This window comes from Epinephelus fuscoguttatus, linkage group LG16, assembly GCF_011397635.1.
Source record: "Epinephelus fuscoguttatus linkage group LG16, E.fuscoguttatus.final_Chr_v1".
NCBI classification, from domain to species: domain Eukaryota; kingdom Metazoa; phylum Chordata; class Actinopteri; order Perciformes; family Serranidae; genus Epinephelus; species Epinephelus fuscoguttatus.
The window spans coordinates 32,092,662-32,117,690 of NC_064767.1; the positions used below are offsets into that span (position 1 = coordinate 32,092,662).

Sequence of the window (25,029 nt, forward strand, 5' to 3'; positions counted from 1 at the left end):
CTTATTTGACATTAAATGAATCAAATGACCCACTGACCAAGTTCACGAGGCCTTATCGTTACATCTCTCTTGTTCCAAATAATGTAGTATTACTGTATGTGGTCTCTGCAACCACACTTAAATCCGGTTAAATCTTCTTTAAAGGTATTAATTTAGGCCAGACTGTCACTTGCTTTTCATTAGAAATCTGTAACCACTTGCAGTCTGTGTACGCCCTAACATAAGACACTGACCTCAAGATAATGAAATCAAAGTGCTTGCATACTATAACACTGTCCCTCAGGGTGAACGCAGTTGCAAATACAAACACACCCATGCATGCACACACACACAACCACAAGGTAAAAGGAGACAGCAGTGTCCTGTCAAGCCGCAGAGCCTGATTTATCCTCTGTCGCTGCTCTCATTCCTGTCCTGCAGACCACAGACGTGAGGGATGCCTTTAATTTCCCATTAAAATGCCCTGGAACAACTGAGGGCTGAGGAGGGAGTGTGTGCCACTGTGTGTCACTGTCTGTATGTGGATAGCTTGATTAGACCGCGTGACAGTGGTAGGTGTGTGTTTGTGCATGGCAGGTACTCGCAGGCGTTTCTGTTAAGCTGTACAGACACCAGAGTACGAGTGTGTGTCAGGAAGCGGTAACATTAGCGCACATCATTCCAGATGACACCGGCTGCAGCTCCAGGGCCGGGCCCACGATAAATATTAATGGCCGAGAACGAGTGGATTGGGAGTTGAGTTATCAGGGCGGGCCTTCCTAATTGACATTTTACCTGCTGTATACCTTAACAGGGCTGTAAAACACCAGGCCCGGGCTCAGCCGTTAGGGGGGACGTGTCAGTCAAGCTCTTCCCCATCACTGCTGCTTTCCTCTGGGAGGAGAGGAGGAGCTCCGGCTCGCCTCCACTTCTCATTGTTCAGATTCAGCATCAAGGTGTTACATGTAGCAGTAACAACATCGAGACTTTAGTACAGTTTAATTAAGAGAAATTCAGATACAGTAAACAGACAATGCTCCCTTCAACCTCTACATCGCATTTTAGATTATGTGCCAGCAGGTTGAATTTGCGAGTAGAGCTGGATTGACTTATCTATTAATTGATAAGTTATCAACTATCAAATTAATGATGAACTTATTTGATAATCAATTAACCTATTTGAGTATGTTTGTAGAGAAAAAAAGGTCAAAATTCTCCAATTCCAGCTTCTTAAATGTGAATATTTTCAGGTTTCTTTATTTCTCCACCACAGTAAACTGAATTATCTTTTGACATTTATGGACGTCATCTTTGCCTTTGGGAAACACTGGTCAACATATTTTACGATTTTCTGACATTTTGTAGGCCAAACAACTAACTGATTAATCATGAAAATAATACACAGATTCATCCACAATGAAAATATTCATTATTTGCAGCCCTGTTTGGGGAAATATGTTGCTTTTTATAAAAAAAAAAACAAAAAAAAAAAAACTGCTCCTTGCTAAATAACATATTCTTTTTCTGATTGGCTCTAGAATCCCAAACTTTCAAGACTTTAAAGGAGATATGGTTTATCCATGTCATCAGTATTTGAAATAATGCTATTCAAAGATACCAAAGTCCACCTGTTCTATATACATACTCATATTTTTTAACTTTTTTTTTTTTTTTTTAGATTTAAGCACAGTAACAATGATCATTTTCATTGCTTATTACATGCTGAACATTTTCTCGATTTATCTTTTTGTCCATAAAATATCAGAAAAAAGTTAAATATAATAAGTAAATAAATAAATAAAAGGCCTGAATTTCCCAAATTGAGCCCAGTGTCACATATTCAAATTGCTTGTTTTGTCCCTTCTAAAACCAGAATAGGTTTAATTTATTATTTTAGAAGTCTAAGCAAACAAACATAGAGCCACATCTTAGAAGCTGGGACTACGAAATTATTTGGATTTTTTTGCTGATTAAGTTTGTGTCGATCTCATAATTTTAATTTTTTTTCAGCTCTGATCAAAGTTGTAAAAAAACAAAACAAAAAAACCTATGTAACAGAATTTCACACATTCATTTATCAATCACATTCCTCTCTGTCACTGAAACAGAAACACAGTTCAAACACACTCTCACACTGGGCAGGCATGTAAACAATCTCACTGGCCTTTAACATACTCTCGCTACATTACTACACTCCCACTCATCCAAAACATTCACTTGGCTATTTCCAAAGAAACTCACATAACCGCGTACAAAAAGACAACAAAAACACACACTCATACAAAGTGAAAGCTCTGGACCAAGAACAGTGTTCCCACTTACATTATCTGAAAATTGACAGGCGGGGCAGACAACAAACAATTATCCCCAGAGCACGATGGGGAGAAGAAATCGAAGATTGAGAAAACAAATATGGGTGATGTCATCAAAGCTAAATGGCAAGCCCTGTGTGAGAAAGACTGGAGAGTCTATTCATATTTACTGTTGCCAGGATTTCAATATCAACATCATAGAAAGCGCATCAGATGTTTCCCTTTCCACTGACTGCTTCACAAAGAGAAGCACAAACTGTCATCTCTATTTGATGAAAATGAAAATACAACAAAAAGGTTAATCTATAGACAAACACCATTAAATAAACAGCTCATAATGCCGGGATATTACCGACGCTTATATGAAATGACAGATAATTATATTTTGCGAAGGCCGATGTTTGTAATATTTTTTTGAAAAGAGCAAATGTGACTCAGTGGTTGCTGTGATTTATGAGCGTTTGCGGAGGTGCAGCGTAGCGTGGTGATAACGGCAAAATCATGGAGGAGAAGCAAGACACACACAACTCAGTGATCACACACAAAATGGGACCACAGTTCATATTTGGACCAATCTCCTCGTGTTACTCTATAGTCCTTTTTCTCTACATAATCTCCTGGGAATGCAGATATGATCATCTGATCCATCTGTAGTCTGTCAATTAAGTATCGGACATAAAACTGCACTTAAATACATGTCCCTTGTAAAGCACCGGATGGTTTCAGAGATAAGTCCTCTGCTGCTGGGGTTAGGTTTGAGTATCTGGCTCCACCAAGAGGCCAAAATGCAAAATGTCTATTCAGCTGTGGAACATATTAATGAATGAAAAGGGTCATCCACCAAGTTTTAAGTTAAATCACAAGCAGAATTCAGAACGCAATCAAATCCAGAGATGTTAGTTTTATTTACTGAGGCATCTGATAAACAAAAACATGATATATGAAGATGATAATAATTAATATGCATCTTTCAGACGACAGTGTACAACACATTATCCCACTATTGGACTGAATACTTTCACAAAAACTGGACGGATTCAAATATTTGCACTGACTGAGTTTTATCACTTAAGCCAAGGAGTGTTGGGTCAGTGTATCTGACTTTAAAAATTAACTTTATTAAGACTTAGTTTTGAGATCTAAAAGTAAATACGAGCTGATGCTTAAGAATTCAAAATTTGCTTACAAATCCTGATAATCAATAAAAAAAACAGTCCCAAAACATAAAACAAGTTTTAATCTGAGCACTGGCAACAAAATTATTTCCAGCTATTTACTGTCATCTTGTGGCCATCTGTTGTTACTACACATTGAGAAAAAAAAATTGCTGTACATCATATTGTTACAGGTATATTAAACTGGGATTGAAGTCATGGCTTCATTCACGTTTACTCCAAACAATACCTCTTTGTGCATAATACAATGAGTAGATCTCACGAACTATTTGTACACGTTTTCTTTGTATCAGCCAACAGCTGCAGGTCTGCAGCTTATAACAGTTTGCAATTCTTGTGTCTTGTCTGTGGTCTGTCTTCAGATCCTGATATGCATACCCACAGTAAATGAGGCATTCTAAATTATGAAGTCACTGTGAGTAATTCAAAACCAAACACCATGGTCATCGTTTTCTGCAGACTTTGGCTGCAACTGACAGTTAAGCTCGGCCGTTTCACACCTGACATGCGCTTCGTGGGTGACAGTTCTGAGTTTATCTTTTATCTACAGTGAAAGAACGTCACATTTCAACCACAAGCTAAAGTTCCACCACAGTGTCCTAATTTAAGAGGCTGTGAACACAGAATGACTTTTGTGATGACGCAGTGTCACTGTCTGATGTCCTTCCTTGTTAGATTCATCAGAATTCAGAGAAATCGGGGTCCGTCAAGACAATTTAGATTGAAAGTGTAGTAATGTAATGATATGACATAACTTAGAGTCTTTTTGTGCTGAATACATATGTCATTCTGCTTTCCATTTACCACCTTGTAAGACATTGTAGCTCAAAGTGCTGTCCGATGGCAGCCCTCGGAAACATTTTGTGCAGCAGCAACCCAAACATGACATGAAATGCATGCATTATGTCGAAAACATCTGTGGTCCATTTACATACTTTCCCCTTTACTAATCACTTACATGTAACAACTTGTAGAAAGCTATTAATGGCATGCTAACTAGTGGCACCTCACAAGTGTCGCAGGAATTATATTCTGTAATCAGTGCTCGTGCTGTAAGCTAACTGTAGTGATCAATTTATACTCGGTCACTAAACGTTGAGTGCTATGGTTGTATGACAGTAAGGGTTCTAATGTTATTTTGTGTGTGTAAAGTTTGGGCTAATCACTCCTGAATAAAAACCAGGTTTCTGAAACAGATTGAATCAAGAAAGAAAACTAAAAATCCACCTTGAATGAAACTGCAGACCTGAAAAATGGAACTAAATTGCTGAGCGTGTGATTCAACACATCCATGTAACATATGTAAGCTTCAAGTAAAATCACTTAAAATTCCAAGAATGTGTTTTTACTTTCCCACAGAATGTGAATGCACCATCATCATATCAAACAGCACTTACTGTGAAATGCTCCTGGGATTTGTAGTTCTCATCGAGGTAGACGCGGGCTCTGTTGTACTCTCGCATGGCATCACTGGACAACAGCTCTCTGATGGACAGAACACACACACACACACACACACACACACACACACACACACACACACACAGATATATGGAAATGTCAATCAAATCCAGAAGCACCCAGGTTTTCTTCAAGTTGAACCATATTTAAAAAGACTACCCTGGTCTAAGTTTTTCCCTATAAAGCATATCTTTTTTTTAAAAAAACAAAAACAAACATTTTTTGTTGTGCTGAAGTACAGCTTTGATGCAACCAGTGGGGGGAGTAGTCCGCCCAGTTTAAAACTCCTGCATGTTCCACATTGAGGGGGTGTTTCCTTATCATAGAAAACTACTCAGCTATTACCTTTATATTAGAACAATCAGGCAAATAACCACATTATGAGCCCAATACTTACTTCACAAAACAATCCACGTGTGACATGGATGCCTCATAATTCTTCCCGCCCACCTCCTGACAGTGCACTGCCAAGAAGTGAGGCTTGTGTGACTGTACTGTCTGTAAAGATAGAGAGAAAACACAGGTGAAAAAAGAGGTAAAGTGCATCCATAACAGCTGTAACAACACCGCAGTAAGCCCATTTACTCCTAATAAACAAACTTTAGGTTGAATTATTCATTCGAGCGCAAAACCTAAATGAGCAAGGCGCCTGGGCTTCCACAATTCTTCCTAACTCAACTCTGTGACATGCTACTATATTTACACAAGACAAAGTGCCTCGCTAATGTAGGCAGAAGGCACTTAGTGAGCTTGTTCCACAAGCATAACGTCGGCCCCTCTTCGTCTCCCATCAGGGATGTGCCTGCAACACAGTATGTATGTACAGCAGGGTGTTACAGATGCTCACACGTCAGCGCTCATGCTGGCACATCACTCACTATACCAAGAACAACTTTAGTGCTGTAGGAATATGAATGCTCATTAGAATGTGGGCAAGACTCCAGCAAATACAGGCGGGTATAGAAAAAAAGAAGTTGCATGCATGTTAATACAAATTGGTGGTTATATATTGTATAGAAAGTCAAAGTGGTGAAATTCACTGCCTGCAAGCTATCCCATCCAGAGTCACATGACCTCATGTTGCTTTCCTTTAACACTCCCTCTCACACACAGCGAGGTGTTTGTGAGCACCCTGTCAGAGGTGTTCAGGGTGGCTGACCTCTAATGGAAAAATCAATAGCACATAGTGATTTACAGCACTCACAAGCACTCACAGGGTCAGGCCTATGGATGGTAGGCAGAGAACATACATCAATGTCACTGGGCACTGGGGGGGTTGGAGGAGCGACAAATAGTCCCTGGACCCGAACGGAGCCCTGCTACTTCACCAGCACCCCACCTCGGCGTTGCATTATGCTCACTACAGGTCCAATCAAATAAAAGTAATGTATGGCAATAACACTATGGATTTTCCATCAACCTATGGCTTGTCACTTAGCCCGATGACCCAAGAGCGGGGACCTACAGCAGCTCAAACTTGGAAAGATTAGTGGACCTATCAACTCACGATGGAAAAGGTCACACTCTCAAGGAGCCTGCGACTAATGTCAAGCTCGAATGTGACGTGAGGGACGTGTAGGTGTGTGTGCACACACTAGCATGCAAGTGCTTGTGTTAGTGCATTCTATTTATCTTTCCAGGCTGTAAATTCAGGTCTACGTTGGCAAACAGACAGCATCCAGGTGGTAATTTCATTACCAGAATCACCAGTGCTATCAGCCCAAAATCAAACAGCATCAACCAGTGACCTTATTTTACTTCGGCAAACAGCAAACCTGTGACCAATATCCATGTAGATCTACCACTGTTAAGAAGAAATTCTGTTGACATTTGGGTCGAGCAGTGGCAGAAATATTGACACGTCAAATATCGTATCCATAAAACTTGATTTTATGATGGGCAACAACAGTAGTGGCCTCTCTAAACAACCTCCAGACAGTGACAGCTGCCATGGCAGTGCTGAGAAAAGCCTGTCTGGCCGTGCTGACACGACTAACAGAGTGCTGCCATATGGGACCATTTCTCAACCTCACAAGGATGTCAGACACTGATGTGTTTGATATGGAGGTGTGTCCTCTCTTCTTTTTCTCTTTCCATCTTACCATGACCTGATTCTTGGCTTCATTTGAATTCCAAGGAGGTTCCCGTTTGTCTGTATAACATATTTGTCAAACTGTGCATGTGAGTATGCTGGAGGCAAAGAGGCCTGTTAAAGTAAATACTGCCCTGCTCAATTCACAATCCTATACTCAGTGATAACAGCCAACATCCACAATGCTCCTGGTTGTGTATCATAATGATGTGTTCTTATCATCATTGTGGTTTTGGTTGTTTTAATTTTGATCAAAGAGAAAGCCACATGACACAAAATGATGCAATGAAACTAAGTATACTTACTCAAGTACTGTAACTTATGCCTTTACTCCACTACATCTCAAAGGTAAATAGTATTCTTTTTACTTTTATTTTTATTTACACTACAGCTTTAGTTATTTTGCAGATTAGTTTTCATCCCCTTTCTGTCCAATAAAAAAACATGTATCTCCAGATGTGTTGCTGTTCTTGAGCAAAATTAACTCTTTGAAAATCCTCTTTGATCAGCTGGAAAATGTATCATCACAAAGCTGAAAGCAGAGTTGTTATTGTTTTTTTGGATAAAGTGGTTCTTACAGGACACTCATGCTACAAACATATGATAATCTTATAGAATATGATGCATTGCTATAGATTAAAGTGCCCATGAGTATATAAAGGAGTTTAAATTGGCATAACCTAAACATGTACAGCAGGAAAATGCGACATACACATTAATGCAGCAGTAATATTACTCCAAAAACATAATTTATAATAGTACACTGACAGGTAACATTGTACTGCACAATGACTACTTTTACTTTATATACTCCACGTACACTCTACTGATAATACTTCCTTACTTTTACTTAAGTAAGGCTGTGAATGAAGGATTTTGCTTGTAGTGGTGTATTTTAACAGTGTGGTATTTGTACTTACGTAAAGACCTGAATACTTCACCACTGGTGACACGTGACACATGTATTAAAAGACAAATCTCAGTCATAGCTCATCATCTGAAGAAACTGAAAATGTGCTCGTTACTGAAAGTGTGCACTTGAAACATTTGACACAATTGAAACACTGAAGCAGTTGAAGTTGTAGCTGAAGCGGCATCCAAATACTAAAGAGTTGAACGAGCAATTAAAATGTAAGAAGTTTCAGTTTAAGCCTGAGCAATGAGTGAAGCATCGTCTGACAGTGAACATTGTTTGAAGAGTTCAAATTTTTTTATGTTAAAAGCTGAGGACTTGAAAGCATTTGATGTGTCAGTCAAAGTGTAACCATTAAAAGGAGTTTAAATGTCAGTTAAAGGGAAAGTGACGAATGCAGTGAAAATGTCAGCTGCCAGGTAAAAGATGAAAGTAGTTATGATGTCAGTTGAAGAGCACAAGATTCAGTCAGTTGAACTGTCAGTTTTGGAGAAGGATAAATGCAGTTCAAATGTCTGTGGACGGGTAGTTGACATATCAGCTCAAGTGGAAGCGCTGAAGACAGTTCAACTGTGTGCACTCAATTCAAATAGTAGCAGGGGGCTTTTTGGAGAAATCAGACCCAAATGCTGCTAAGTATGCTAACAAGCTAGCAATGTTTCTAAAGAACTTGACTGGATGACTTAAGTGAATGATCAGCTGGACATTTGGTTGACTTTTACATTTTTTAAGCTCTTGAATGTTTTCGGAACTAAATAACACATATCATCAGCTCTGTCACACTGTAATCATTCATTCATTTTTGGTAATTTTTGGTCCTGTTGAGGGTTGTGGGGGGCTGGAGCCTATCCCAGCTTTCATTGGGCGAGAGGCAGGGTACACCCTGGACAGGTCGCCAGACTATCACAGGACTAACATATAGAGACAGACAACCATTCATGCTCACATTCACACCTACAGGCAGTTTGGAGTCACCAGTTAACCTAACCTGCATGTCTGTTCATGTGTTTTTACGTAGGAAGAAATCATTTGTCACGTAGGTCAACTTGTCACAAGAGTCACAGGACTCTGTTTACTGACTGGCTGCAGGTAGTCAAACTATACAAAACTTTTAGTTCCCACAAATTCTAGTTCTTGTTTATGCTGAGGAATATTAATGTGTGTTTTAACAATTTGCGTCATCTTCAAAAACTAGAATAAAGGTCAAAAGCGGCACTGTGCACCAGAGATAATCTATCAGACAGAGAGGGCCTTTGATGAAGACTAATCAGGAGAGCCTGAGTCCTATTTCATGGTTTTTATTTGGAGGTGGGAAATAATCACAGGGATCAGAGGAGCTTGTGAGCTGAAATCAGTGATCTAATGACCTTCAACACTGTACATCTCAGCATTTTACAGATCACAAGACTGGATGTGGGGACACTGTCAATGGCCTGTGATGTTCCAGAGAAGTTTCCAATGCAAATAGGCTGTGGGATTATTCAATTCAGTGTGGTGCAATGCAAAGCACTGTTTATACTGCAGGAGCAGCTTCACCGGATTCATTTAACCCAGTCTGGTGCACACATACGGAGGCAAATGACCCTGCTTTGCTTATGTGTAAATGACTGGGATATCCTGAGAAAAGGTGAGAGTCCTGACACAGGATTTGATTGGACTTACCAGAATGAGAAGTAAGGAAATGAGAAGAAAAGACTTTGAAAAAGCCTAATTTACTGCATGTATCATGTGCCTCAATAGTCAATAGTTGTGCTTTTTCTCTTCATTTAGACCCACATGCTTCAATAAAACTTAACCATGGGCCTACAGCTTGTTCACTGAACAGAGTAACTTGTGATCCCAACAATTAAACTATTTTTTGCAGCAGGAAAGTTAAAAATAACCCACCCTTAACTGTAACCAAGCCTGCGGGCAGTGTCTGCGCGCTTTCCTGTAATTCGCCATCTTTGATATTCATACCCGTTAAGAACACATAAAAGAAAAGCTGAATGAGTAATAGCACAAGCTTTGTTTCACATAAATGAGTAAGTGCTGACGGCCAGATGTCAACATCTGTTTCTGTACACCTCTAAAGCCTTACATTGAGAGGCAGATTCCTGTAAATAATTCAGATTACATTGTTACAGAAATGCCCCACAGTTCCGTTAGAAAGGAAACTAACATTTGCAGACGTCTTGCTGAAGCTCAGTTTGTTCTCACCTGCCCAAAAAACCTAATCAACACAAGTTAAGACTGCAGTTTGTCGAAAGTGCTCCAAACATGTTTGGTATGAGGAGGCCAGAAAACACAGCCTGTGCAAAATGAGTTAAAGAGTAGAGTCAGATCAAAAGAAAAGAAGGAATGAGTACTGTGGAAGGTTTTGCAGCAGTAGGCACAAACATGGCAATGAACTATGACCAAGGTGTGTCCTAGAATAAATAATTTTATTTCCTGAAGGAATTCCCAGTGGCTACAAACTTAATCTGCTGTGTTGTTCACTGAGCTGAAGGCTAGAACAGCCAGAGTACACACATACAGACACATATAACAATGTTGTTAAATTGCAGGTACCAACAGGCAAACTAGTCCAATGCCCTTTGCTGTAGTCGCACCTTAATGAAAGCCAGTTTAACAGCTTTTACTGTTTATTTTCCAGGATGCTGCAGTGAAACTACAGAGATTCATTCTGACGCATTAAAAAAATGAGACACCTCTTTCCTTACGAGCCTGAGTCAGCAACAGTTGACTGAATGTGGAATGCATACAGTTGTGTCAGAGCATCAATACACACTTCTTTTTTTTCAGTTGGAGGGGTGGTGTCACAATCTACAATGGCGACACCAATTTCAAGTTTTCCAAAATGTTAACTGATGAAAAAATGCTGCTTCATGATGAAAGTGACAGTGCTGGTTCAGGTTCGTGGGTGTGAGAGCAAAGTTTTCCTGTGTGAAACAGCCTCTGGATGCTTGCCATGTCAACTCAAAGCAGAAGTCCTGACACTTAACTTGATCAAACACACAATGTGCTTTTCTCTGAAGTTTTCCAGCAAAAGACAAATCATAGTTTCATAGTCCAAAGAGTTCATGACCACACCACCAGCAAGATAACTGACGGCCCAGAAGACACAGTGAGTGTATTGTGTGTGGCGGGGTCACGATGAGCTAGCGCAGCATGGCTGATTGTAGTTAACTCCAGCCGTCACTGCTGGTTGTTCCCAGCCGCGCCGAGTTCAGAGTCTGATGCTTCTTTCCATGACGTCAGCCGGCAGCAGCGCGGAGCTGGCATGAGGCTACAGGCCTACCCTGTTCGCACAGGGGCACACCTCTCTCTCCCTCCCTCTCTCCATGCATGCTTTACTTTCCCTCTTTCTCACTGCACACACATTAGCAGATATGACACCTTCCTCTGAAGTGCGCAAGCATGCTGCACAATGCAAACAGAATTCCTAAACAGCCGTGACCAGGACATGCTCACACACACACACACACACACACACACACACACACACACACACACACAGATATGCTTTATCCTCGTGGTATCCAATAAGCTCAGTGCGAAAGAAAACACACAGGTTGGAATCACCTGGCAATCAACATGTTTTGGCATGCCAGTGATTAATGATTACAAGGAAGAGTAAAGCAAAGCTGACACAGAGAGTTTGGAAGCCATGCAGCTGAGGGCAGATGTTTGCTTCTCTGTGTTTTCTAACTTCTGTAATTAACTGTACAATCTCAAATGAGGTGAATTATTTTGGCATAATGAGGCCCTTTTCATTACATTTAAATCAGTTGGTCTGAGAGAATAAACAAGAACTACTAAAACTGGAAAATAGGAATGTCCCAAACCAGTTTCAGAGATCACTATCAAAGACATCAGAGGCTTATTTTAATTGGATAATACTAGTAGGGTTAAGCCTGAAGCAACACAGACATGTTTATTGTTACCAATCAGGTTCCAGGTATGTAACTGTATCAGAGCTGGTTTACTGGATGTTTTTTTTCTTTTCAATGGCTGTTTTGCACCTAATTCTGTGACACTTCTGAGGGGTGCTACAGTACATCTCCGTTGCTGACCTACCGCTGCGTCAATCTGTTAGTGTAATGTAAAGCAGAGAAAATGTTCCAAATATATCACACACTTAAACTGAAAATTATTTTTTTCAGTTGGGTTATTTTTAGGTGACTATAATACATTCCGTTGCAGCCCCCGTCCACAACAGTACATTGCTAAGTTTCCCTGCCCGTAGATTTGGTTTAATTGAAACGTCTGGTCAGACAGACCACCATGTTAAACTGTATATGCATATAAAACGTTACAGTTACCTCTGAAAATGACTACTTTGATTTCACATTTGTTAGCAAATTAAATCACTCGCCAGTTGTCTATCCATACATAACTGTTTTTGTTAGCGCAACGTCAAGGTTATTCGGTCTACTGGTTAAAAAATTGCATTTGAACATAAGTAGTTTTATTCACAAGGACTGTTTCAGACTGACAATCCTCTCTCTACTGTACAAGACACTATAGGACAATGTACAGAACACCAGAGGAAACCAGTGCGCATTCAAGCAGCCTGTATTTACTTAATGTAAATATTCAGCTGTCACATATATCTTATTTCAATTCTAATAAATCTTATTCATTAAAACTAATTTAAACATTAACTGAAATTAATATTCATTCTTACGCAGAAATCAATATATATCATTTGTCTGTGTTCCAGCTGGTGTACTTCTGTAATTTCAACATTCCATACGTTACCCCATAACAACGAAGGTTAGTAACTTCATGTCACGATTCAAATCACATAGGAATGTAAGTATTGCTGAGGTTAGAGAACTACCTGTTACTAAAAGCTTTCACAATCTTGTCACTCACCATCACCACTACTGCACCCATAACAGAAAGACAAATAACACTAGCCAGAACCTTTCTGTAACTCGGGACAAACACAACACTAAGTGTGCAGGAGCTTTAAATGACTCAGCAGGTGTTGAAATAACAAGAACAAAACAACTAGGGCTGTAGTCTCCTGGTTGACTAGTCAATTATTTGGTCGCTATGCTCTCGTCCGACCAAATTCTCATTGGCCAAATAATCGCTGTGTTAGTTTCATAAGGAGAAAAGTGCTACATCAGCAGCTTTCCAGGATTAATCCATTATTTCCTGCGGTGAGGGAACAGGCTAAGTTACCTGTGAAAATGGGGGTGTTTTCAAAACACCCCTGTTGCTGACAGAAAGTTGAACTCGCCCACCCTCACGCTCAGCGTCGCGGTGATGCAGACCTCCTGTCTGTGTCTGTAAGCTGAAACCATTTCCCTCAGTGGAAACAAAGCATGTATTTACTCTTATTTCACAGATAAGAAACAATAAATAGTGAAGACAGTAAAGCCTCCACTAAAATAGCATTTTAAGTCGTGTGAGTGATTTATCCTTCAGGGATTTATACTTCGGGATTTATCCTGGCTTCATAGGAACAGAGGAAATCTCCGCTCATCGCTAGGCTAATGTATACCATGTAAAATGCCAGAGGCTGGCGCTAATAACATTAGCATGTTGTATTTGTTTGGAAAACCTGTTTAGTATAAGACAGTTGTTTTGTCGGTGAATGTTGTGAGTTGTAATGGAGTCGTTACCTTTGTTACATGTTGCTGTTGTCCCTGGTTTTATATGAGAAGAGGAAAAGATTGCTAGACGCTAGGCTAATTTATACAAAGTAAAATGCCATAGACTTGTGCTAATAACATTAGCATGTTGTATTGGTGGGGGAAATGTGTCCAGATAAAGACAAGTGTTTGTCTGTCAGTTCATGTCAGGTCAATTTATAGTGAAGCCAGTTTGTGTTCTTGTGTTTGAAACTGTCTATTATGCCATAGGCTATTTAATGAGTGTTTTGAATCAACTATATAAATAAAGTTTGATTTGAACTAAACATTAAGTTACAGCACTTAACACAGTCCTTCACCGCCGCCGACTAGCGTTTTGGAGGTGTAACTGCAGAGTGACAGACACACCACAGCAGAAGTAAAAATAACGTGCAGATTTTTTTTCCCCCAAGACTAATCGATCAGATGAAGATTATGTGCGACTTTAGTCGACCAAGATTTTTGTTTGGTTGACTACAGCCCTAAAAACAACGTCGAGTAGGAGTCAGTACTATCGTTGGTGAGCCGCCTAACGATCTTCCACTTTGTGATGGAAGTTAGTTAGCTTAGTTTAGTAGCGTTCATTTTTCAAGTTGAACACATTTTTAACAGCTTTATGGGTCCTTCTAAATGCTGAGTGTATTAAAGGGACAGACATGTTAAAGGTGCAGTGTGCAGGATTTATGGGGATCTATTGCCAAAAATGGAATCTAATATTTATGACTTTTTTCATTAGTGTATGATCACCTGAAACTTAGACTTGTTGTGCTTTTGTTAGCTTAGAATGAGCCCTTCACATCTACATAGGGACGGGATCCTCATCCACTGGCCCTGCCATGCTGTACTGCCATGTTTCCACAGTAGCCCAGAATGGACAAAACAAGCACTGGCTCTGGAGAGGGCTTTTTGTGGTTTTTATGTTCCTTAAAGGCGACCATAGTAAAGGTAAAGGGATATTTAGTTGGTTGCAATCTGCAATCTCACCACTAGATGCCACAAAATTCTACACAATGCACCTTTAAATTGCTGATGGTTGTAACCAGCGCTAACACAACACTCGTGCTAGTATTTGTAGACTATACATAGCTATAACAACCTCTAGTTAGCAGCATAAACATTAAGTTGACAGCATGTCAAGAAGAAACTGTTGTGCATTTATTTTGGCACTGTCCAGTTGTGAAGAATTTCTGATTAAACCCGCTTTTATCACAAGAATGTTAATGAGCGTTTTGCCTTGGTTTGAAGAAATATGTTGTTTGGTCACCTAGAAAATAATACACAGAAAAACACTTGTGTACACGATTAATCTTATTTCTATAATGGCCAAATTCCATATCCATAAATGTAAATTCACAGGTAAGAAATTATGCTTCAGTGACTTTAGCATTGGCAATGACCTCAAACAATACATTCAATTCAACATTCTCTCAAAGAAAAAGCTATTAAAACAATGACAATTTTCTTCTTTTTTTCGATTTTTTTGTACTATTTGTTCCTTTGTTGAGAGATGTCCTTAGAGACAGAAATCAAAGGCCAGTCTTCTGAAGTGGATTTGCAGGTAAATGCCCTCGAAAATGTAAAATGTCTCTGTTGTAAAAAAAAAAATAAATAAATAAAGGACAAAAATAAGTGTTGACAGCATGTCCCCTAGGTACGCCAGCCCACAGATGTACTGTACTGTTTATCAGATCAAGAAGCTCAAAGCTTAGACACGGATTCCTCACATATGTCGTCGGAGAGTTTTATACTCTTAAAAAGGGAAATTATGCACAATAAATATAGTATCATTATTACAAAAAGTGAAAAGAATTAGCATTTAGACTTTTGGGTATAGGCCTAATATAAGTACAATGCGGAGCTGTAACAGTTAGCGAAACTGAAATACTAGATGGGGACTCAGTATCAGCAGGACCATGCTGAAAGAAAATCATTGGGATTCTGCTTGGCTGCTGTGAATCCTACTGCAGACAAACTATCAGCTAAATTTACTCTGCTGAGTGAAAGAAAGTTGGAGTCATGTGGCAAGCCACAATATGTTTTAGCTCTTAGTAACATCACTCGTGTTGATTTGAGTTGACATTAAGAGGACTTAATGGAAGTTATTAGTGTGGCAATTACCAGGAAACCTAATCATGCTTTTAGAGTTGGCGTCTTAGATATTACTCCGGCATCACATTTAATCAGTATGATGTGTATTCAGTTTATATGAGGAAATCCATGACTCCCGCACAAGGCAATCTATTACAAACAGAGCATTTGACTGCAGACGCACTGCAGTTAAATACGGATCTCAAATGCTTTGTGTCCTCAGAGTTGTTCTGAGGTCTTCGACTGTAATGTACTGTAACAAATTTAAAAACAATCCCGATAAATTATCTGAGTTCTATCGCTGTGGGCTATGAACATAAATCCTAATGTTCTCACAAAATTGAGTATGTGATAGAAAGAATTTTTGTATATGCTTGAGGCTGAACAGAATGACGACAGCCAGGCTCTGTGTGTGTGTGTGTGTGTGTATTCAGGGTGAGTCTGGAATATTTTCAGTTACAACCAATGGACCGGTGCTTCCTGGGAATAGTAAATAAGATTGTGTGTTTTTCTCAGCAGTGTTTAAAGTGTCCTTTATTTACTTGGTTTACATACTGGTCTAAACTAACCACTTTTTCCACCTATCACTGTTGCACTGTTCACACACAAACAGCAGGTGAATCTGCTCCTTATGAAACAGAAGGTAAAATATATATTTTTATACATAATATATGCACAAATGCAGGCACTTAGAGCCTACAGGAACACAAAAAAGCTTGCAAAGGCAGCTACTTCTTATGCAGAATTGATGCTACCTGAGGAAGGGTACCAACATTGCCTGCACACAATAAGCATACTAAAAAAAATGTTTTCACTTCTTTGCAGAGGTTGGACCAAGTCATTGTTGTGCAAGTCCCAAGTAAGTCTCAAGTCTTTGCTCTGATATCCAAGTCAAGAGAGGAAAGTATTGAGTCAAGCAAAGTCCTAAACTTTAGGTTTTGATTCTTAAACAGGTCATACTGAGCGCTACACCAAATGTAATGTAGTTTTAACAATAGATTGAGTAGATGATAATATATTAAATTCAAAGAAATCATTAATACTCTTTAAAATGTGCCATTTGTTAAAACACATTTTTTTGGAAGTCAATGCATCTCTATTTCCGACCTGCGTGTTTTGCATACTGCAATTTTTTTTTCTTTCCCCACTGTGTGGTTTTTGTATGGTATAAAATTCTCTTAGAACCATTTTTTTTCCCTTTTTTTGACTTGCTGGAAATAAACAGCATTAATGTTAGCTGGTTCAGTAAATTAAGGGAAATTAATTTATCTGTGGCTCACTTTTAAAACAATATCCTTTTTAATCTTTGGGCAAGGTATAAAGTATTTTCGAGTCATAAGTCTCAAGTCCAAGTGAAGTTATTATTAGTGTTTGAGTCCAAGTCAAGTTGCAAGTCTTTTTTTTAGTCATGTAACTTGAGTCTACACCTCAGCTTCTCTGCATTGAAGAGCTCCAGCATTTATATTAGGAACACTTGAAAGAAAATGTTTCCGCAGAAATACATTTCCTCAAAAAGAAAAAGAAAAAAAAAAAAACCCTAATACATTATGAATGAAGCGTAGAGAAACATGATAATGCAACATCTTAGAATAGAAACAATTACTGTCAAAGTGAAGCAGTGTGTGCCTCTCTGAATCCAAGTTTTTAAATAGTTAATATCCTGTATGTGTATCCTTTTCTCACTGCCACTGTGCAGTATAACGTTACAATGCCCTCCTAACCACTGTGCAGTTATCTATTCGTTCACTAATAAGCTCATAGTTTAGGGTTGTGATGTCATGACTGGAAAATGAATGTCTGGGTCACATACAGTTATTCCAGGCTACTTCCTCACAATAAAGCTGCTACAGGAAAAACGCTGTCAGCCACTGAGTGTTGGATTTCAACTCACTTTCAAAAAAAAAAAGAAAAACTTCCTCTCACTTGTAGCACTTTTTCTTTGTGTAGTTAACTGCGTGTGCACCTGATGCTACCCAAGCAGGATCCCCTCCTGTTTGGCCTGTCTAGCTCTATAGCCGAAACACTGGCGCTACATCATCAGGCTACAGACATTCATGGCTCTAATGCCCCTCGGTTGGCAGTGGCACGCTACTATCACTGACGCACAAATCAATACTGGGCTATTTAGCCTGACAGCAGTGTTGAGTAACGCTGTGAGAATTGCTCAATTACAGCCATCCTCACTGATGAATTTGCAGATAATCTTATTGTGTGTCTCTTCCTCTGTTTCTTCATCACTGTGTTTCTCCTTGGGTGTCTTTCATTATCTGTCTTCTTTTTTCAGTGTCTCTTTTTGACTTTCCTTTTGTGTCATTCTGTCTGTTCATTTATCAAGTGCTGCCACATTTGACTTTGACTGGTGAGGCGACATTGGTGGACTAAAATTTGAATTCTTCTCACTTTCTGTAGGGGTTATATAAACTGTAATAATGCTGCAGGTTTTGTGCAGATTTTTCCATTTTCTAAGAGCATAAATTTGTGGAAACAGAGCTTCAGTCCTGCCTCTGGATGAACATTTCCCATAGCAGCAGGCTGACGTTGTTAGAGTTGCACTGTTAACTTCAGTGCTGCTGGCTAAAGAAAGTTTTAGGCCTGTATCCTAAAAACTCTTCCAAAAGCACACAGCATTAGCTTTAACACACATTCACAATGTAGGAGGACCCATCCTGCTGCTTTGTTTAGGCTATGTTTAACTCAGAAAGTAGAAACTATTAAGCTAAGTTAGGCTAACTAGCTTCCACTCAGAAAGTTGAAAATATGTGGCTTAGCATGCTAATGTTAGCACTGATTCCAAATAGATGCTACTTTCTGCTCATATCATTTCACACCTGCTGCATCATTGGCAGCTCCAACACACTCAGTGTTCATCTGACTTTACACAGGCAGGTTGCTAGCTAGCATCAGCTATCTCTCCTTAATGGGTCCAGTTGTGGTGATGGCCATGGTTTGAATTACGGGGAATACTGAGGCGGGGTTCTGATCACTCTAATAATGACTGAACTCCCCCAATAGAAGTAAAACCAGTCCCACCAGCCAGTGGGACAATTTTTATACTTATCCTTCCCGCCTGGTATTGTAAGTATGATATTTCCCATATTAATGCCAGAAAGAATCTTGCAAAACAATTTCAGCCACCCCTAAAATGGGCCATACCATTTCTTAACCCAGACGTCATCTCGTCTGCATGAGTCTCTCCCATGATTACATAATTACTTCATTGATGTATATGCTCACATGCATACCACAAGTCAGTGGAGATGCTGTATGTTAATGTAAGTAACTAGCTATCTAGCTAGTTTAATACACGTTACTTTTTTATCTTTAGTTTTACAATGAAGTTACTTTGAAAACTGGAACATTACTCTATCTACTTAAAGGCGTAGAACATCCAAAAATTAAACTGTTAGCTGTTTTCTTACCTTGAAAATAGAAAATAATAGACTTTAATAGAAAAAATTGTTGCCAGTTTGGCTCTAGATTACTTTGTCGGTGACCAAAGCCGTTCTTGGTGTGTGCCCAATGAGCTGGTATAAGGGATCTGATTTATCATCTACAGACTGCAGACATTTACAAGCAAGATACTGTAAGGACTGTAAGACTTTATTGAAGCATGCAACTGTGCTGTACTGGGTTCCCTATACACCCAGGAGAAAAAGCTGACCCCAGTCCCCACCAACACAGTCTTGTCACTGTAGAATTCACACCAGAATGTCAGATTTAGCCAAAAGGCTATTTCAATCTGCACTACTACTGTACCAGTGCTGGAACCAAAAACTACAGGAGGTGCTATCACAACAGAAAAAAAGGTATCAAAGTTTCCTTTCTTTTCTTTCTTCAATTCTGCACTAAATCAGTGCACATGCAGAAACAAACAAAAATGAATTTTAAATTTGATTTCAACTTTCACTGCACCAATCTGCACTGATATGCCCTCGGGAAGTGACACTTTCATAAAAATATCTGAATGTATTTGTAGACTGAATTCACATTTTCACAACCACACCAGAGAAGTGAAGAAAAATGTCGGTTATCACAGCAAAACTTTCTGCGTCTCACTCACTCTCTCTTCTCTTCTCTCTGTCTGTCACTTTTAGACAGCAGTTGAGAGTTCTAGCTGCCTCACTTCCCTTACCCCAGTGGAAAGAGTTGTGGTTAGTCAGGGGTTCCTATGTAGATGAAAAGGTACGATATGAAACATGACTGAGCTCGAGCTTTTGCTCTCTGAAAAAAACAATGCATTTGGGGGTGAAAATGAGGTGAGTAAGATCACAGCGGCTTTACACAACATTAGTCTGCAAGATTTTTCTTATAAAAAGACATTGAAACTTTGGACTAAAAAGCAAGTGCATCACAGGTTTCAGCAGAACTAGATTAAGATTTTCTCTTTGCAAAAAGACACTGAAGCTATAGGAAGCACATGCCCTGAGTTGACTTAATCTACAGAGCTTCAACTTAACAAGAAATTCATGTGGACTAGGCTCAAGGTTTGTGGTCACAGTCCCATGACAACACTTGAAGCTATAGCAAAATGTGTCAGGCCTGCAGTGAACAGTACATCCACTGTACTACCACTGTAGCAAATTAGAGAAAGGATGATGTGGACATGAGAATGTTACAATTGTGATAACATACGTTGCAATAGTAAAAGCTATAGTATAATAAAAAAAAGTGCATTTTAAGCCTGGGTTATCTCTACAATAGCCCGTATTATCAATTTGTTTTCAGAAAAAAATTCTGTTAAATAATATTTGATGTCATATGAATAATATTCTGTCAAGTTCAATTTAAATAATAACTTTTCGATTTATTTATGATATCTAAGCTTTGACAACCCTCTGCTGAATAAGGAACAAGCAAGGTATTACCGTCTGCAGCCAGAGGCTAAGATAGCACTGTCATTATGTTAAGCAGGAGTTTCTTATTTCAGCTGCAGCAAACTGGCCATGTGGAGGATCATGAGACCAGCAGGTGGGGTGCCAGTGAATCAGCTGAGACCCCAAACAGTGATGTGCTACTTGTAGTAACAGTCGTATGTATGTATGAGGCTGGATACTGTGTCACTTACCTGATAAAACTCCCTCAGCCACGTTTTCTGTAGATTTTCAGGCTGGAAAGAGAGAAAAGACAAGATGTTAGTGACATCATTAACAGTATTTTCTGACAACATCACAGATCCGATGTGTTTCCAAGTGCCTTTTAACTTGTTACAAATGCCAGATTGGTTGCGTTGGATAATGTAATTTGCCTGGCGCCTGTTCCATTAGCATGCAACTTGGGTAGGGCCGGGCAATATATTAATATTATATTGATACTGTGATATGAGAATAGATATTGATTTTGGATACTGTAATATCATAAGCGTTGTCTTTTCCTGGTTATAAAAGCTGCATTACAGAAAAGTGATGTCATTTTCTGAACTTACCAGACTGTTCTGTTCTAATATTTGACTTTACCCACTGAGTTATTATATCCACATGACATGACTGATGAATATTTATCAAAAATGTCATTGTGTAAATATGCTGTCAAAGCACAAATAGTCAACCCCAGCATATTGCTGCAATATCAGGTATTTGGGACATTGTGATATTTGATTTTCTCCATATTGCCCATCCCAAGTCTTAGGTGATGTGCATTTAATACAAGTGTAAATGACTACCAAGACACATTGCGATCCCACCACCTAAACCACTTGCTGAGGTGGTCTAGACCACATATCTTTTGTAGTGTAAACACTAATGCGTCCTCGACAATGACTATGTCATCAGTTCATGATGTGGTGGTTGTTTGGATGACAGCACACTTACCTAGCGCTAACATTAGCTTGCCCATTGGACGAGGAGCTGGACAAAGTGTTGCGTGACTGTCCATTATTTTGCACAATGGAAGGAGACATATTTAAATCTGCTAACAGCAATATCTCCAGCTGTAAAGACACAACTGCTAAAATGACTAGCAAGCAGTTAGCAAGAGTGTGGACATAATAACTGTGTGCAGTGCCCTTTGACCTTGACATGATAACTACAGGTGTGAACAGCGATGGGCCTCAGCTGTTCACTTGTGTTTGGATCAACAAAACACATGATAATACCAAGTGTAAACAGGCTCCTGGATACCGTCCTGTTAGACCCGACTGACACTTTCAGACAAACATGTAAGATTTCTTTTGATCACAAACACATTGGGGCTTGAGTAGGAGATGTATGTATATCCATTTATCTAATATATCTATAACCACATGCTGTTGTTGACAGAAAGTTGCCTTCCTCCAATTACAGTAACTTTCTCTCAGTGTCACGAATTACGTTCTCCAGGGCATGGGGAAGCCTCTCACCATCTCTCTTTCTCTCACCTTCTTTTGCTCTGCCTGTATCTGTCATTCCCTCCCTCTCTCCCCTCCACTTTAAAAGGCTATTCCCAGACCTCGACTCCATTTGGTTTGTGCAGTGGAAACAGAGACAGGGCCCTGGGCAGTCTACCATTTAAGGAGAGATCTCCCTATGTCGATAACTAGGTCTGATGAACAGCTCTGTGTGTGTGTGTGTGTGTGTGTGTGTGTGTGTGTGTGTTCCAGAGTTTGTCCTAACAAAACTGGTCTATAATAAGAATACACCAGGGATCTGCAGGCTCTGTGGGTATCTGTAACAAAGCCCTAATATATTACAGAAGTAGGTGCAGTAGCCTTGGATGGCAACAGGGCGCAAAATACACCAAATATCTCATCACCATGACAACTGTATCTATAAAAAATTTGACTTTGACAAAAAAAAAAAAAAAAAAAACTTAAAATTTACACTCACCAACTTTCACTCTGTTAGTGTAGTTTAAATAAGGAAATAAAATCAGTATCAACCTGATGAACAGTTGACATTTGATTTGTTAATGTTACACATCACCAACCTAAAAAGTAGGACTATTCTCATCTAGGTCATTCCGGTCATCTTAGTCACAGTGGAGCAATAACTTCAGGAAACACACAAGACAAGACACTGAACCACTGTTCAGTAATGACTGGGGCTCCAGCAGTAGATGACCCCTGCAAATCCAGCGAGAATGCCCACTGTTGCCTGTTTTTGTACCAAAATAAACATGGATGGTAACTGGAAACTTGCACTATTTCTATGCAGTTTAATTTGTGCTGAGAAGGCCAAAAACGGAGTGAAAAAAAGATGTCTGGCTGAGATCCTGGGTGGAAAGGCATGGCCACCAACACTGGGGCTGGACATCAGTATTCTATACATTTAAGGTATCAACCAAAATAACCTGGAACCAAGAAGTATCAAAACTTTTCCAGTCAAACAATACTTGCATTTGATCATTTTTGTTCCCAGATCTAGAAAAAAATGACTATTGGTATGTTTTTTTTCTCGCAGCCAATCACCACAAGTAGTCTTTTATTTAACGCAACATGTGTTTGGGCCACTCAACTACAAATCATACAGTCTGTGGTGTGAAGTTGAGCACAGTGTGTTCGACGGAGTTGGCACATCAGCAGTATGGTTGCATTTTGAACAACTTAATGCTCCCATTCACAGAATGGGTGTCAGATGAAGTAGAAAAAAAAGGTATAAATGATGTACTCTATTGACATCGATATCACTTTAAGAGTACTGGTTTTTGTACTGGTATCATCATTTTTTTAAACAATATCCAGTAATAAGCAATGTGACACTGTATACTGTAGCCTGCTAAAACAACCAATCAGAGCTGAGGAGTCTCTAAAGCAGCTGTCAATCATGTCAATCACAGTTACTGAACTGCAGTTGAACAGTTAAACTAGGCAGCACTGATCAAGTATGAATCAAGACTGTGCGACTGCATTCTCACCTCAAATGTTTATAGAAACATATTTTAGTGTACTGTTTAGCTGTGGCTGTAAGTTTGTGGCCTGGCTGCCACGTTGAAAACAGTTGATCCAAAATGAAGCAAGCCTGAGCAAACTTTCCTTTAGCCACGGAGGAGGAATATGATTTCTTCACGGACTATCTGTTTCATGTACTCCTGTGTGGATCTAGTGACAGTTTCAGCACATGACAAAAACTAATTGTATAAAAGTTAGCGACTGTGGCTTTAAGTGTACTTCCCAAAGTGAACTATTCCCTTATCATCAAGGTATGAATTCAATGCAAAAATGTGTTTTAGACAGTCAGCACAGAGTGAAAATTATTCTTAGGATTTCTAGAATATTGGATTTAAAAATAGACCACCAGCATAGATATACTAACAGATTAATGAATGCACTCAAGGTCTTATGTCTGATATATGCTGATATTTCTAGGGGCAACTAAATGTCTCAAGATTTACCAAGTGTGTGTGTGTGTGTGTGTGTGTGTGTGTGTGTACACCATCATCCCAGCCTCAGCCAGATCAGACAGAGCATAGGTCTATATAAGGACATAAGCACTGGACCTTGTCATTAGTCACATGGATGGAGGAAGAGAAAAAGAGAGTGAGACAGAGACAGGCAGACAGAGGAACAGAAAAGTTTAAACCACAGATTTGCCACCTGACATATCCTGCTACTATTGTAAATGGTCACATACAGTCATAAGTTTACACTAACAGGTCAGTCTGATGGTGCAAGTTGCTGTTTTACTGCTTGGTGTGTACCCTTGGAATTGTAGTACGTGATGCAATGCATGTTTGAGTTGTTGGTTTATTAGCAAGTTGTGCGTCAACACCATATTTTAAATGTTTTTGTGTGTGTCTCATGTTAAGATCCTTATCCTCTGAAATGCGGGATCCCAGTGATGGTACCATCCAGTGAAATGATAGCCCTTGACGAATCATGCAGGTATTTTTAGCTCTTTCCATTGGTTGTTTCTCCCAGGAACACTGTAAACTGCACTCTCAATATCAAAGGTTTCCTGTGTATCACTCTTATATCAGACAGACACTCACGGGATGCAAGGGCCATGAATTTAATCTCTAAAAAATCTCGCTCCAAGTGCACAAGTAGGCTTTGCATGAAACAACGCAGCTGACACCAACTTGACGGAGGGGTGACCATGGAAATGAGGCAATGAAACTATACTGTTGACAGTTTTACAAACAAACCTTCAAGTGTCTCCTCTGGGGAATACGTGTCCTAGATCAACTCCACGTGGAGCAGAGAGCGGAAAAAGAACAGCGACAGCAGCTTGGCCGTGTACAGATTCATCCAGAGTGCTCAGATTTAGGCCGACCCATCTCTGATGTGATGGTTCTGTGGAACAGATGTTGGCCTTGCCAGAGGAGGAACGGCGGGCCCTCGGAGGCCTGGGCCCCGGAGAGAAAGTCTAATAGCGGAAGGGAAGAGAGGGCCAAGCAAGTCTATATCTGTAGCTGCGGCACTTTGCCACCCGCCCTCAGCTTATCGGAAGTTAATTTGCAGCTAATTAGA

The 25,029-nt window shown here is 39.6% G+C and overlaps 1 protein-coding gene across 2 annotated transcripts in view; it reads right to left on the reverse strand.

The window, feature by feature from the left end:
* LOC125903575 (inositol polyphosphate-5-phosphatase A) overlaps window positions 1–25,029 on the reverse strand; it is a 165,047-nt gene that overhangs the window by 97,882 nt on the left and 42,136 nt on the right. For both annotated transcript variants that reach the window (XM_049600571.1, XM_049600572.1), the window contains exons 2-4: window positions 20,713–20,754; window positions 5,325–5,425; window positions 4,864–4,951 (exon numbers count right to left, since the gene is read on the reverse strand). In XM_049600571.1, the coding sequence (XP_049456528.1) occupies window positions 4,864–4,951; window positions 5,325–5,425; window positions 20,713–20,754 (231 nt within the window). The remainder of the gene's footprint in view (window positions 1–4,863; window positions 4,952–5,324; window positions 5,426–20,712; window positions 20,755–25,029) is intronic.